Raw genomic sequence first — 16,873 nt, forward strand, 5'->3', positions numbered from 1 at the left:
GAAATACAGGGTAATGCATAGACAAGAAAACAGGATTTCATGACTGATAAGAAATTATTCTATTATTTAAATTAAGAATTAGTAGTTCCTCAATCATTGATGAGAGTAAGTCATCATGTGCTGTTGTTGGAAATTTGCTTAAGTTCCAAGGGTGCAAAATCCACAAACATGGTTGCTCAGGGAAGACTCGAGACTGTCCATGCTCATTCTATACTCTTGACACCTCTTAAATAAGTTGAGTTGATTTGATGAAGTCTTCAAAAAGATCCTGTTAAATACAGGCTATCAAGAAAGAGATTCCTCATACCAAACTAAAGCAAATGATTTATGGAAGATGAGTCTAAACTGGTTTTGGATTTAAGCCTGAAAATGGTTTAGTGCTCCCAAATGCTGTTTGTATGGAGAAGGACTTGTACTCAACAGTTAGGTTACAAGTCTGAAAATTTACTGAACTTCAGGACTTTTCTTGGCTCTTGGGATGAGATGTCATTCTTTTTTTTTTTTCTTTAGGCATTACCTGAATCACAAATTTCCAGCTATGCAGCTACATTGCACCGAAAAAAACCACTGGTACCAGCTCTTTATAAGGTCATTCAAGACCCAAACAACGAGGTAGGAGATTTTAAAGAACTATTTTTATTCTCATTCCTGGATCTTTCACCTCTACAACTGAAACTGGAGAAACTAAAGCAGAGGAAGATAGATTCTTTTTTTTCATGGGTATCATCCCTCTGTTTAGTCTCTTGTTTTTTACAGTTACTTTAATGCCTTTCTAGTAAGACACAATCTCATCTGCTTCCAAAAATAATGTTTATGCTGTCTGCTAGGTTCTCCTTGCCACAGCTGACTGTTGTGGTTTTTTTGGCATGTGTTGGTTTTGGTGTTTTGGTTTGGGTTTTTTTTTTTTATTTGGGAGGGTTTCAAGCTTGGCTTTTTTTTTTAGTTTTTTTTTTTTTTTTCCAGTTCCCAGAAACCACCTTTCAGTCATAACAGAGACAAAGTAGGCCTTATAGTGAAACTCAAAAAGACCCATGTACTTCTTGTGTGGTGGCGTGTTGCGGTGGAAGATGGAGCCTTTTTTTAAATGCCATTAAGATAACAAGATCTTCTCGTGCTTATACTAGTATCACTTCTGTGTAATTTGGTTTACACTGCTGTAAACAAGAGCAGAACCAGGGCCCCAAAATGTAAATAGACACAATGCAAACTTAGCTTACCCTTGTACATAATTCATTTTGCAAGTGACATTAAACTGAGCTTTGCAACCCATTGGCTTCTGTGAGGAGCATTTCTGGGCAAGTGTGTGAAAAATAAGTTCTGAATAAATTGTGCAAGTATACCATTCTCTGACATGTCAACTACTTTAGATAAAATGCTTACAAATACTTGGTGTATCATCTGTGACTTCTCATATATTTATAAATTAAATAGGTAGTGTACACAGCAAGGAAGTTTTTCATTTTCCTAAGTACAGCTTAGCTGTTTTAGAAAGCTGAGTGCTTGATTTAGCTTCAAGGAGATTGCATAATGCTCATGCAATTAAAAAAAAAAAAGCTTCATAGCTGTCAGCTTCATTTCAGTATTATAAATAACCTGCATAGTGACCTTTTTCTTTGTACTGAAAAATTGCTGTTATTCTCTCTTCAACCTGAAGCCACCATTGCTGCTGTCTATGTATTTGTGTAGACTCCTGAAAATGTAAAAGGTTCTCATTGTTTTGAGAATAAGCATTTGATTTATTTTATTTAAAGAGAAAAGAACCAGATTTTCAAATCTTTTTAGGGTGATCTTATGTTACTGCTCACTGGTGCTTGTCAAATATTACTCTTTGGAACAGCTGTTGCAGTTTCAGCCTGATTCTGCTGCCACGTGTAAGATAAACAATCCTAGACACAAAGATGTCCAGCTTCAGGTTCCACTTGTTAAGGCAGGATGTATTTCCTTGTTGTACTTCTTCCAAAGTTATTTGCTTGTGAGGAATATAACCAAAGTGAATTCATTACTTTACATAATTGTGTAGTAATATTTGTCTCTAACAATATTTGTCTCTAACAAAAAAACCCCTGTAAGAGGGGTTTTTAAATATGCTTTATAGGGCATTATTTGTTAGAAGGGTAATTCATGGCTTATGAAGATTAAATACATGTGGAAGACTTATTATAAAAATACTGTTTCTGGACAAGTAATTCTTTAGTACAATTTAATCATAAAGTTGACTGATTTTTAAAACTTCTAATAAGTGGCAAACTGTTTAGGGCAAACACAATTTTTTCTAGAATCACATCATTCTATCTTGATAAGACCAGGATTATTAATTTTACATGGAATCAGCATATTTAGGAGCTAAACAACCAAGCTGTTTCTCTCTTTTGCAGGTGTCTACTGTTTGTGAGCTATTAAATGAGGGCAAGCATATTGATAAGTTAAATAGAGTTGTTGCTATTTGCCTTTGAGGAAGTGCCCTGACATTTTTAAATATAAAGATAAAGATGACTGGAGTAGAAATTTGCTAAAAGTGTAGAGAGTGGTATTGCTCATATACAACCAATTTAACCAAATAATATATTGATTTATGTGTGGTATTGGAATTCACAAGTAAAATGCTTTTGAGGTTCTGTTTTTCAGATAGTTTTATAATTTTTAGGGTTGGTTTATGGCTGTAGACAATACTCTATGCATGTCAAGTTACTGCCCTACTGAAATTCAAATATTGAATATTCATGGGGTGCTAATTAGGTTTAACTCAGGGCAGCTATGAAACAGAGTGAGATCACCTTTGTAATGCCAAGCAAGCCCAGACCCAGTACTCTTGAAATAATAAATGGTTTCACCCATTATGGTATGGTTAAGTCTAAAGTAAGCATATTTTATTTTCTGCAACTGAATTCTTCAGAAAGGCAAGTATTGCAATATTTGTCATTCATTTTCTAAAACATTATATTTAACTTCAAGATATGACTCTTAGCATTTGGAAAACTTGTAAAATAAGCCAAAGGAAGGCTATTCATCATCTTCCTTAAAACATGCCTGGTTTGCATCTCTGAGGAATAAAATGAAGAGTGAAAATTAGATCATTGATGCTCGCTGCATGTTTAAGCCAGTAAAAATGTCCTTTTTTTAATGCTTTTGCTGCTTATGCTAATAGGAAAGGGAAAGATCTTATAATTAAAATTTTGTTTGTCAGGAAAAAGAGGATTGTAAGAGATATTTTACTTTGGATTTTTTTTTTCCGATTTCTGTGCTACACAGTTTGCTTTAACTTTGGACTGAAAGATCTTGGGGATTAAAAAATGTGTGCCAGTTCATGTATACACCCATTACTGATGACAAAAGCTCCATTTCCTCTGTTTATCCACTGTCTTCTCAGTATGTGTATTCAGAGAATTACTTGGAAGAGGCTGGCTCTTTGGAAAGCCAGGTAACTAGGATGTAAGGAGAACATTTGTTCTTTCTCTGAGTGTCAAATTTTGTGTTTCCAGGTGGGAGGCTATCATACTGTACTTTGATGGGAAAATCCTGCGTGGTTGTGCTTTTGAAAATATTGGTGTTGTAGCATCTTTGTGATGGCAGCTTTTTCTTGTGGAAAAAGCTTACAGCTTTTCTTACAGCTCTGAACACAGCACAAGTGCTTTAGTAGTCACAGGTTTTTACCTATGTTATTGCAGTTGTTTAACATTTTCCACAACAAATATGACAACTACTAAAAATAAGGAGAATTTGAATGCTTGCAGCACCACTGACTGGATACTGCTTGTATTTTTCAAGGAAGAATGTCTCCCTAGTCTTAAAAGACTAATTTTATAAAATTTGCATTTGAATGTAGGTAGAATAAACTTAGTAACTGCTCTGGTTGAGTGTCATCTGACTTAGCTAAAATAAATTTTTCTTTTCCACTCTTTTTAATGGGACTTGGATTAGACTGGCTGATTTCAAGTAGGAAACAGCTTTAGGCTGCTGTCATCTCTAATCTAATACGAGTACTATTTATAGCATTGCCATTGTATATATCTGGTTTCAGATAATATTTTTAGCTTTTCTTGCACTTGTCATCTCGCTGCAGATATGCTTGCCTGTTTTGTTTTTCAGAGGTTTCTTCTTCTTTCTGTTCTCCTCTTAATCATATTTTCTTTGAAAGAAAAAATCTACAAATTTATTTAGTGATGTCCAAATTACTTTGTAACCACTTTTTAAATTTGAACATCTGAAATATGTTAGGTCTTTCATAAAGCAAGGATACAGTTCTATTTCTGAGGATTAGAACACTTACTGTAACAGTTGGTTTTAAGAATTATTGTCACTTTTAGATAGGAGTCTCTACTAAGTAAAAAATGATTAAGAAAGTATATACGTATGCCTCTTTTGAACATAAAGTGCTATACATGTATGAAATACTGGAATAAATATACTACCAGAAAGCTGTACCATTTTTTCCTTTAAGTGATTCTAATAGAAGCTTTACAGAGTTCAAATTTCATTTAGACCCCAAGCCAAAACTTAAGTGGCTGGTTATTTTATATCTTTCTATCTATCTGTCTTTCTATACATGCATATAAATATGGATGTCTATGCCTATAGACAGATTTATATGACTTGTAAATATCCATTTGTTTTAAATGACTGGACTTCTCTCATTCTGTGTCAACATTGTCAATGTCCTCTTTCTTCATTCTCCTTGTAGAGTTTCTCTTTGCTTTTGTTGTAAACACTGGCCTCTAGCTTAGAGTAAGAAGTCTGTCAATCAGACCCTTGTTACACAAGGTACTTACACCAGAGCCTTGTTTAAGAAGAGATTTCTCTGACAGCTGAGTTTTATTTTACGTAAATGTCATGTTATGGCTTACGTAATCACTGGTTAAATATGGTGTGCTACATTGACTGGAATATTGTGTGAAGTGAAATTCAGAAATGAAACTGTTTCCTGGGTGATGCTCTCTTAATAGATAATTCTGTCAAATTTGTGTTTCGTGTTTGTGATGTACCAGTGTAAAATATCTAAGTGTAAATATGGATATGTGAAATTGTACATTGGTAGAGCTTTATGGTATTGCACATTTATCAAACATTCCAGCTATTCACTTGCAGAAATGTTGGTCCCTCTGTTGTTAGCAAGGGACTCCTAAGTTTTTTAAGAGGATGGATGGTTCACAGTAAACCACAGAAATATATCTTTGTGCAGCATAGCAAAAGTGTGACTCTCAATTCTACTGGAAGTTTGTACTATGATTATGATGAATAGACAAATTAATGAAAAAAGAATGCATCAAAGTCCATGAAATATGCTGCTAATGCTCTGAAAGTCCCAGGTGCATATGCCTGGGAGTGAAAGGAGGGTCATATATGCCTTATCTAATCTGTATGTCTGTATGTCTAAGAGAGCTGCATGAAGCATGTACTGTTAGAATGAGGACCTGAGATTCTGGCCTCTATTTTCTGTCTCTAGCTCTTCTATATGAATATGGATGCCTTAGGTTACATGTATGCCCCTGCCTTTTTGGGCAGTGAATCCCATAAATACTTTCCTTATGTCAGATCATCACTTTTAGTATAACACAATATTAGATAGTGGTCACAAACATTACAAAAGTTTGTAATGGAAATTTAAGAAATGTTTAGATTTTTTTCCCATCAAGTTTTGATTTCGGTAATAAAAACTTGATTAGTCATGGGAAAGAATGAGACTGTTCAGTATGATTCTTCCTGCTTTTTTTCCTGTTGCCTAAAAGTTTCATGGATGAGTCTTAGTTATTGGTTTAGCATTATAGGCTGTTAATATGGCACGTTTACCTCATGCTTTTATCACACTGACTGGATAGGGGCCTTTATTTTCATTCTTGTAGAGAAACCTGAACTGCAACTCAAAATGAAAAGATCAGTTTGCATTGTAATGAACACACTCAGTTCTTGGTTTTGAGACTCGAAAGGTGTAGGTAAGAAATTAATTCATATTTCTGTCAATAGACTTGTCATTAGCAGCTGATCTTTGACCTTTGTGCTTCCATAGATCTTACAACTGCACTAAAGTTTTACAGTGCACAGAGTTCAAACCACGTGTCTGTCACATGCCTGTACAGAGAATAAATCTTGTACTGATAGCCTTAGAGAAGAATCTTATCAAAGCACACATGATAGTGGCTGTAGTGGCCACATGTCCAGATACTGTATACCAGTGTCCCACATGTCTGTCCTTATGGATACCAGTGTGATTCATTCACTGAGCTGCCAGCAGGAAATGCAATGTGTACTGACTGCAGTGGCTATATGATATAGCCCCTTGATTTGTTCACTCTCCCTTATTAGAGAAGCCTACCAGTAAGTGATTAGCTTTTTTGCCTTTCCACAGCTCCTGGAGCCTGTTTGCCACCAGCTCTTTGAACTTTATCGGAGTTCTGAAGTGCGGCTCAAGAGATTCACGCTGCAGTTCCTGCCAGAGCTGATCTGGGTGTATCTGCGTCTCACTGCCAGCAGGGACAGGCAGAGCAATGGCTGCATTGAGGCATTGCTGCTTGGCATTTACAACCTGGTGAGTGAGATGAGTGGCAGTGGCTGAGGACAGCTTTGATCTGAAGTTTTGCATTGCTGACTGCTAGGAATAAAGTAAATTATTAGAACAAGATATTTAAAATTAAAATACACTTAAAGGAGAGTGTATTTAATACAGGGAAAAGCATAATGTAATGAAGGTTTAGTAAAGATGTGTTTGCAAAGATATATATTTTTTTAAATTATCTTTTTGGATAAAATATTTGCACTGGAAAGGATCATCTCATGGACTTTCTCAAACTTTTATATACTTCTGTTTGTAGGGAAATTAGGAAGGCCTTCTTAATGTTGCAAAATAAGACTTCTTATGATTGTCAGGCACATATACTTAGTCTTGATGTGTCACTTCCCCTGCCCTCCCATGTACTCTGAACATGTCTATTTTAAGGGGGTAGTTTGATGGTGAAGCCATTCTGCATGTGAGCACTCAGATACATCCATGTGTCCATTTGAGTAAGATAATTGTCTTGAGGGGAACTTTGGTTTTAAGAATAAGCAACTGTAAATTACTCAATTTGGCTATTGGATGTAAAAGCAGTTTTTTACATCCTTACCCTGGCCTGAAAATGTTTTCTTTTTTAATGTTATGAGACTGTCTCTTGTGGCAGTACTGCTGAATTTATCAAACAGTCTCCAGTGGGAATTTCTGGGGTATAGGACCTTGAAACATACTCTACTGAATATCACCCTTCCCTCTAATGTCATTGTAAACCCCTCCTTTCAATTGTGCATTGTATTTCTATACATAAGATACAGAATAGCCAAACTGTGATTCTTAAAATGTATTCTAGTTATATATCTGTAGATCAGCTCTAACAATTGGACGATCTAGTTATTTTAGATTTATTTTTATAGAAAAAAAACACTGGAAGCTGCTTGGAAATGGATTTTTTGTGCTGTATATTGGATTGAAGTAGTACATTTATCTTTCCTCCTCCTAGAATGTTCTGCAGTTCATTTGAAAGTCATGTTGGTGATTCATATTTTTTAAGGACAGTAATTTCTTCATTCTCTCCATATTCAGAAAGAAAGAGTCCTCAAAATGAACAGTGGCTTCCACTATTTTTTTTCTTTAATGAAGCTGATATTTTTCTGCACATAGACTGAGAGTGAAGTTATTTTCTGAATACTTAGAAGGAGAAAGGGGTAAATAAATCTTCTGTGTTCTGACAAATTCTGTCAGCCATTCTCCTGTTATAATCCTTGAAGCCTACTACAAGTACTGAGCTGCCCTGGGCTAAACTTTTACATAAACTGGAATGACTGGAGCTTATTGTTTGAAAATTTGCTGTACAAAGTGCAAAGGCAGGATTTTAGACTCCTTTTTGGTGTTGTCTTACGTAATTGCTCCCAGTATATTTTCTTTTAAAACTGCAGGGTTTGCTTATGTAGTAGCCTAGCAACTACAAAATCTGACCAGTTTGAAAGCCTTTGAAGAAAATACTGTGTGTGTTTCCTCCTGAGGAAACTTTGCCAGTCCCCTTGATTTCACCTTTTCTCTGTGGTGCATTTATTATGAAATACTACCCATTGTCAGCAAGTGACTCATCAGCCCTTCTGTGTCAGTATCTTTAGTCTCACTGATTAAAGAGCCAGTGCTGGGGTTTTTTTAAAGTATTGCACACTAATTCTGCAGAGCAGTCTGTAATAGAGGTCTTTTCCCTCTTGTTAAATATGTATGTTGCTATTGTTGATATTCTGCAAATGCACAAAGTCCTTGGGGTGTTAATAGTCTTATCAGATCAAGACATCTAACTTATTTGTTAACTTCCTTCTAAGAGCTGAAAATCATTCCACTCCTGTCTCCTTACTCCTGTTTGAGTTCTGGTTTTGTTTTTAATGCAGGAAATTGCTGACAAAGATGGAAATAACAAAGTTTTGTCTTTCACCATCCCTTCATTATCTAAACCCTCAATATATCATGAGGTAAGAGAGCTACTATGGTAAATTTAAATTTGATCTATTAGAGGAATGGAAACTGGATCCATTTGATGCCACAGGCCATTTTAGATGCATCTTCTTGTAGTAAGTTTTCAATGTCTACAGCTTGCAGCTAGTGTAATAGAATGCTATAGAATTTGTAGAAGAGCAGGTATATAAATGTTGAAAAATCTTTGTTGACTGCCTGTTTTTAATAGAGTTAGTTATGTTGTAGTTGCAACTGCTTTTTTTCTCCTCTTACATGTTAGCATAAAAGCAATCTTCCTTCTAACTCTTCCTTAGTTCAGTTAGAACTTGCAGATGTGTGTTTCTTTCACTAATGTTTCTTGACAAAAGGTCTGTGTGATTAGGACAAACTGTACATGGATATGTAAGAATAAAAGTTGAAAATTGCTCTCACCTGCTCTATTACTTCTAAGTGTGTACACTTTATAACAATGAAACTAGGTAATGTTTTTAGCTCCACTGTATTCTGGAGTAATCTCTATTTTTACAGATCACAAGAGAGGTGTATCTTTTGCCTTAGGTAGTTGGGAGCTTTAATGCTTTTGGGGAATTTTTACTTACGACTTCTCCCCCTTCCTTCCTTCTCCCACCACCTACTTGTAGCCCTCTACCATTGGATCCATGGCTTTAACTGAAGGAGCATTAAGTCAGCATGATCTGATCAGAGTAGTTTACAGTGATCTTCATCCTCAAAGAGAAACCTTCACAGCACAGAACAGGTAGGTGGATGTACTCTTAATATTAAAGGTGCTTCACTAGGGAGACAAGTCCTGAAACAAAACAAAACTATTTTGTGATCAGTCCTTTCTCAGCATTAAATGCTCGCAATAAATCTAGAGAACAGCCTTAGTAGTCTTGAGTACAATTCTCTTTTTCTTTGTTCCATCCTTGTATGTTCTTCTACTAGTTGATTTTGAAGAATAACTTCTCTGTCATTTCTGTGTCTGCAAGGAATATCTTTTGTTTTATGGCTGTCTATTCAGTTTTTCCTAGAAGTGTAACAAAATTCAGCTTTTGATCAGGGGCTGTGACTCTTTTTCTACTGGAAAAAGGGAATGGAGCTAAGTGGATAGACAGAACAGGAGTGAGAGAAATTGCCCCGCTGTTTAATGACTGTTAGCTTTACCTGTGTCTAAAGACAGCACTGGGAAAACTGATAAAATAATTTTGAATGCATTGCAGACATTTCCACTTCTAGAACTGTCCAAATATTATGCTGTATCTCATTTCCTTCATAGTTCCTGCATATGCTAAGGGCTTTCATGATTTTCAGAAGAATAAATTTAAGTGTTTATAGTGAACCTTTGATAGCCTGTTTCAAGTTAGTGAATTATAATGAAAGAGGACTAAAGGATTTGTGTCTTTACTTCTGACACACTTTCCTGTAGGGTGTTTTTTGAGCCTGAATTGTAGATTTCTTGTGTTTAATTTCAGTGAAATATTAAGAATATAAACAATGTAAGATTTTGCTTTTCTCTTTTCAGGTTCGAGGTGCTGAGCTTTCTTATGCTGTGTTACAATTCAGCTATTGTCTACATGCCTGCTTCTTCTTACCAGTCACTTTGTACAATGGGTTCCAGGTGAGACACTTGCCTTTGAGGGAGTCTTCAGGGTCATGTAGATTTTAAAATATTCATCCAGTAAAGAAAAGTACTTTCTGATGGGGATAGATTGGTTCTTGGTATGCTTCCATCATTTTCACTTGAGTTGTGGCTATGCTAAATTTGCCAAATATGTTTCATTTTCCTGCATCTGAAAATTTGATCTGTTCTTTGAGTAGAGAAGCAAGACAACATTTTATATGCAGGAGATTTCTGTTGTTTTGGAGACAGTGCCACAGTTGCTATGTATCAGTGGCCATGTGTTGCTTCTGTGATGAAGATTCAGATAGGAAACTGATGCAATAAGGATATAATAAATTATCCTGATTTTAATGTAGGCAGTATATGGGAAGACAGACCCTTTTTTCAAGAGTCAGAAATATTTCTTACAAGGCAGCTGAGAGCAGTTATCAAGACTGTAATATGTGTGTTATCTGACTTTAGTTACAAGGTGACTTGCATGCTGTCATTATTCATTAGATGGGAGGAGACATACTTCTCTTCTGTAACACTGAAATGTTTCCTATAAAGAAAATTGGTTTCAGTTACTGAATTTTAGGGAGAGTGTCCAGGCTGGTAGTGGAGAACATCTTGTTCTTTAGAAGCTGGTTATGATTTGAGGAAAACAGGTGGAGGAATTATTGGCTACATGGGAGTAACACTGGGCTTTCAGTGAGCCGCATATCAAGGCACTGCTACAAAACTGCAGCATAAGAATGTTCTGTGTTATGTATTTCTATTTTAAAATAACTAAAATCTCTGTGATGTAAAGACATTTGTATTCTTTGTGGAGTTAATACTTTCCTGTAATGGTGTTGTTTTTAGGCTGTGTGTGAGTGGATTTCCACGGCAGCATGAGAAACGCTGGAAAGAGCACTGTGGTAGAGTGGTGTTAGACCCTGACTTCATGGTGCAGCTGCTCACAGGTGTCTATTATGCCATGTAAGTGGACAGGGTTTTCTTACTTGAAGAGAAAGGTCTGCTTTTACATGAATTAAAATATAAATGCCAGTTGGTTTATAATTGAAAAAAATATTTAGATTCATAGCACAAGTTTGTAATTAATTAGTATATTTCCCATTACTTGCTTATTCAGCCAACAGATTAGAAAATATTTTTGTCAGCACTGAATTAGGTGATGAAGGGCCAGCAGTAGGTGCTGAAGAGAGTTAGGCTTCTGGTTTCAGTTTTTTCCATCTTGCCAGTACCACAGATACCTTCTATTCACAAGCATAATGAGCTTGGATGCCAAGATAAACTGATGAAATGCAGACCTCTTAAATGTCAGTAGCATCTGAGGTAGCAAAAATACATTTCTAGAGCAAATTCAGTTCTGCTAAGTAGCATTAGCGTTTACATATTGACCCAATTTTTTTAAAGTTTGTCCTGATTGTGGCTTCAATTTTGTCTTGTTTGGAGGGAACATGGGGGAGCTTTCTTGTTACACCAAGAAGTTAACAAAATACGCTGTAGTGCTGAAAGAAGTGAATGTACACTGTGGTGTACATACAGTTGATGAATTTTCTGCATAAGCTGAGAAGTGCAAAGCTGAATTGGGCAGAAAAAAGAACAAGTTTGTTTTCATAAGAAGTGGAAGATAAATGTCTGCCTTTACTTTTTAGATATAATGGTCAGTGGGAGCTTGGCCAGGAGGTATTGGAGGACATAATTTACAGAGCACAGCTTGAACTCTACTCACAGCCCCTGCTGGTAAGAAACAATCCACTGTGATTTATGGGCCTGGTTAAGAGGAGTATGGATGTGTTTCTGAAGTGGGCTGGTAATGAAAGCTTTTGTGTCCATTCACTGCACAATCAAATGCAAGTGATTTGTTAACAGCTGGTGTTTGCAACATGGCTATTTATACCATACTTTTTCTGCTGAGTATTAAGCCAGGGTGTTGGGATCTTCTAGGACTCATTGAGACTGATAGCTAGGATTTTGCTAATATATTATAGTTGGCTCGAAATGTTTATGTTGTTTTGACATAAGCTACTGATGAGTGGTTCAAAGAAGCTTAACTGAATAGTTGTATGTTACAGGGCATTGGTTGCAAAAAAGGTGTTTTCTTTGCTTCTAGACCTTCATCAGGGTTGAGAATAAGCTGTGGGTTTTAACTGATAATAAAGTAGAGAAAGCAACAGCAGGATGCAGCTGAAAGTGGAAAGGAGCTCCAGTCTCAGAGTCAATGCCAGCTTATGTTTGATAAAAGTCACGCAAATCTTAATCTTTACCATGTTTGGAGGACCAGCAGTAAGATGGAGTAGTTCTGATTGGGGTGCGGTTTCTTCAGTTTTCATCATATTTGCTGTTCCAATCACGAAAAAAGAGAAATGGGGAAAGTGGTGAAACTGGGCTGGATGCAGGTGGATGTGAGTGGGAAGGATGAGAAGGTTGAAAGAGAGAAAGGAAAAATTTTTGTCAGATGTAGGAATGAGAATAAAAAGAAGAGGGAAAATTAAGGAGAATAAAGTACATTAGATTGCTGTTTCAGTTTCTGCATCAGAATTGTGGCTAGAAGCCTTTAGTCCTTCTCTGAACTAACAGCAGTAAAATGTCACTGCTTTTTACATAACTGACAAAGGAGCGGATTTGCAAAATCTTTTTATGTGGCAATCTGAGGTCACTCTTTTCTGAACTAAATTGCATAAAATTATTCTCCAAAGGTATTAATATTGGCTGTACAATTTATCTACAGGCTTTTTGACACTGCTGCATTTAAAATGCCTGCTATCCATTGAATTATTATAATAGTTGGTTTCTTTTGGAACTGACTCATCACTCCATCAGATTGAAAGTTTTAAATTAAATATTGAACCTGCTGAATTGGGCCGTCCTGTCAAACTACTGCACTTGAAAAGTGTGTAGGAGCATCTGGAAGTTGATGATATGACAATTTTTAGTTTTCATTGTTCATTTTTAATCAGTTTGTCCTTAGAGATTACTTCTAGTTGTAAGAATCTTCTAGAATGTATTTATTTTTTTTTCTAAAGCTCTTATTGATTCTCTATCCCATTGTTCGGTGACATCATGATATCACCAATTTTTACCCCTTCCTGGTTGTCAGGTTTTTCCTGCATATGCATGTAGGCCTATTCAGGGAGGTGGGTTTTTTCTAATACTCTAATCATTGCCTGCTTCCTGTCTTGCTTTACTAACATTTTTTTAAAAGTAGGTTGAAGAAATTGTCCGTTTCATTAAAATAATTACCTGCATGTCTTTTCCCTAATGCTGTATATTCAAGCAATTTGACATTTTCAAAGATTGGAGCCCTTTGCTCTCCTTGTGTTCTTCAGGAGATGTGTATAATTTAGCAGCAGTATAAAATTCTGTATTTTAAACCTAAAACTACTAGTGCCAAATAACTATCATCTGGGAAGCTTCACAGGAAAGTTGCTAAGTTCAGCTTCTGCCTAGGATTTCCTAAGAGCAGCAAATTCTTTCAAGTCTATTTAATATTAAGGCAAACCCCTGCATTAGGATTATTTTTAGATACCTGTTTTCAGGTACTTATTTGTGTAATTATGGGAATACCATCAGTCATCATTAAAATGAGGAACATCATGATCCCTGTGTTTGTTTCTTTGAGAAACATTTTTGACCATTTAGTGGATCCATGCTCTTATTTACTTAGGGTTTTACTGCCTGTAGGAAGAAATCCTAAGCTTTAAAAAAAACCCAAGTGGAAAACCAGCATCAGAAAGCTGTGAAATACCTGTAATGTAGAAGTGGTCTTCTATCAATCAATCTTATACAGAGACTGCAGTGGAAAGGGTAGGAATTAACACAAGTGAAAAGCCTTTCCTGGCTTAAGAAAAGTATTTCTGTTAACAAACACTGGGTACTGGTCAAGAAAGCTGAGAGTTTCTACAGAGCCAAACTAATCAGCAAGTGTCAGAATTAGCAGCACCTTGGACCTGGGGAGCAGACCCGTTCCAGTCAGTCTTTTCCTCTGAACAAAGCATTCTGCATGCTTTTCAGACAGAAATCCCAGTCTTCAGAGTACAGACACACAGGTTTTCCAAGTCCAGGGCACAGGAACCATGGATCAGCAAGTCCCTATTGTGACAATGTATTTTATTGATGCACTTACTGCTCTTATTGAATGTTCTTTCCTTAGAGCTCCTTTCTGGTAGGCAAGAGTGGATATCTGGCCTGAAACCAACCTTCCTTTGTCATTGATAGCTGCAGACTTGGCTTGCCAAGTCTGAATTGTGCTGTGTGTTTGTTTTCCTGCCTTTCAGGGCTGGATTAGACATCGTGAGCAAGTGTTTTTGCATCCTGAAAGATCGTGGTTTTGAGGGTGTTTTTGTCAGACAAGGACTGTGACTCATTCAGACTGGTTGTTTAGATTGTTTCAAAGATTTACTGGTGCATTGATTTTTATCTCCATATGGTTTTCCTCAGTCCCCAGAAGTACAGTTTGTGCTGCTAGAAAGGGCCAGCTGTTAAAAGGTTCAACAAGCAGAAATGCTCTGTCACGATTCCTGTCATGGTGCAAAAGTCTTTTGCTATGAATTTTTAGATTTTTTTTTTTTGGTACACTGACAAGGGTATCTATTCAAAAAAGGTAGCAGCTTTCAGTGAGTAGAAGATTTTGGAAAATCAAGGTGTGTTCATTTTATGGGTTGTGGTTTAGGGGGGATTTTGAAGCTTGAAGTAACACTTTGTGTGCATTAGCTTTGTTACTGTTGAATATCGTACCTGCCATAGAGAACTAGTTTGCTTTTCTGGAGCTGGTACACAAGTTCACTTTTTTTGAACAATTTACTTGTAAAGTATGAGACATTGTGGAAAGTTGTTTTTGTCTTTTTTAAAGTAAACCTCTAATCCCAAAAGCATTTTATGGGAAACTCAAAGAAGCAATTAAAGCATCAAAGTCAAAAGAAGTAACTTGTTCTCCTCAAAGCTGCAAAACATAACTTCTGACTTTATAATAGGCTATTACACTCATCTTTATTAAACCTATTTTAATTGTATTTTAATAACTTTATGTTCATTGCTTAGGTTGCAATTTTTTTCCCTTAAATAAATCTTGCAAGTACCTGCAGTCTAATCCTCTGGGTTAGGTTCTGTTTGGCTTGTTTTTAGGGAGGAATGGGGAGTGTTATGGGGAAAGGTGTGGTGGAAATCAGCCCTGTCCCCCTGTGCACAAGGCCACTGACAGTTTGCATTGGCTTGGGCTGTGACTTGGTTTTATTGACACCCTTGTCATCAAACATAAATGGTATTTGCCTTGTTATATTGCAGTCTCTTCTGGAGGGAGACCTTCCTGTATGTGTTGTTAACGTCTGTCACTACAGATGGCAAAGACAGAACAAAATTAATTACCTCAAAAAAATGGAGAAAATTAACTCTGGTTTTGCAAATAGGTTTATGATGAGCTTTTCCGTGTAATCAACCTTGAATCCTGGGCATGGGGTCATTGAGGGGAATCTGACAGAATTACCAATTCTTACTTGTTCTCCTTTCTGTATCCGGCAGGAGATCCAATATTGCCATTAGTGCAATCAAGGACAGTAGTAGTACAGCATCTTACTTTTGTCTTAGGTTGCAAATGCTATGAAGAATTCACTGCCTTTTGATGCTCCTGATGCATCACAAGAAGGCCAGAAGGTACTGAAAGTAGAAGTTACTCCAACAGTTCCAAGAATTTCTCGGAGTGCTATTACAACAGCTTCTATCCGTCGTCATCGCTGGAGGAGAGAAGGTGAGTTTTCTCTGCCAGGAGCACATATTGCAACCTACTGTAATCATCATCATCACTGTAATCTGGCTTCTGAGTTTGAATGTTTACAGAACATTGGGGGGGGCTTTTTGTTTGTTTGTTTTTAAAAATGATACTCCATAATAGTATATAATACTTTACATCTTCAGAGCACTGCATGAACACAAGTATTTTGGGTGTTTGTTTTGGTTTTGATTTTGTGATAAACTGTGAGGTAGATGAGGAAATGGAGAAACTGGAAAATGTTTATTAAGACTTCTTTTTTCTCCATATAACACTGTGTGAAATTGTAGGGATAAAGTGTGGCTTAGAATTTGAGTTCTTTGTTTAATCTGCACTAAAACTCAACTGTTTCCCATTGTAAATAGCTCAGGGAATGAATGCTAACATCCAGACCTTAATAGGATTCCAGCTGCCTAAAGCTGCTGATGGCAGTGGGAGAGCAACAAACTGAACATCACACCTGCCATCATATAACCCAGTTTATTGGGGAGCTCTAAAATAGGTTTGGATAGTTTAGAATTACTCTTTCCTCAGTGTGTACTTACATCATATGGAAATGTGCTGGACTGTATGAAGAAAAAAAAAGTAGCGATCTTTATCTTGATGTGATGACATCTTCAGTGTAGGTGTAGCAAAAAACTTGCTTTGAAATCACTTTGTCTGCTTTTAAAGCTTTGTTACTTCATGTATAAAATATTAGTTAAAAAAAACTTCATGAATAAATCAATGAAGGTAAAAAGGAAAATAACATAAGAATCAACCGAGAGTAAAAAGTCTGAAAACAGGAATTGCACATTTTCCTGTGGTACATTCCTTTCCCCTTTTATTTTTTATTATTCTTCTTGGTCACGTGCAAGAGGATTTGATGACCTCTGGTCTTCAGCTGAATCAGGATATCCAGGACAAGAAGTAGCTGTCTCCTGTTTTCAGGACTCTGCGTCGTGTTTGTCTTCGCTGTAGTTCTATTCAGCCATTCTACTCGTTTGCTGGTCTCTGGTCTGCAGTACAGCCCACCTGTCCCTTTCTGTGGATGTTCTCACCACTTCTAACTCCG

The 16,873-nt window shown here is 36.5% G+C and overlaps 1 protein-coding gene across 6 annotated transcripts in view; it reads left to right on the forward strand.

The window, feature by feature from the left end:
- The window catches only part of HYCC2 (hyccin PI4KA lipid kinase complex subunit 2), a 50,330-nt gene that overhangs the window by 20,506 nt on the left and 12,951 nt on the right, over positions 1-16,873 (forward strand). For all 6 annotated transcript variants that reach the window (XM_063162408.1, XM_063162412.1, XM_063162413.1 and 3 more), the window contains exons 5-12: positions 511-612; positions 6,341-6,520; positions 8,386-8,466; positions 9,091-9,206; positions 9,972-10,067; positions 10,914-11,030; positions 11,711-11,798; positions 15,639-15,798. In XM_063162408.1, coding sequence (XP_063018478.1) covers positions 511-612; positions 6,341-6,520; positions 8,386-8,466; positions 9,091-9,206; positions 9,972-10,067; positions 10,914-11,030; positions 11,711-11,798; positions 15,639-15,798 — 940 coding nt within the window. The remainder of the gene's footprint in view (positions 1-510; positions 613-6,340; positions 6,521-8,385; positions 8,467-9,090; positions 9,207-9,971; positions 10,068-10,913; positions 11,031-11,710; positions 11,799-15,638; positions 15,799-16,873) is intronic.

Source organism: Melospiza melodia, chromosome 8 (genome assembly GCF_035770615.1).
Source record: "Melospiza melodia melodia isolate bMelMel2 chromosome 8, bMelMel2.pri, whole genome shotgun sequence".
Taxonomy (NCBI): Eukaryota; Metazoa; Chordata; class Aves; order Passeriformes; family Passerellidae; genus Melospiza; species Melospiza melodia.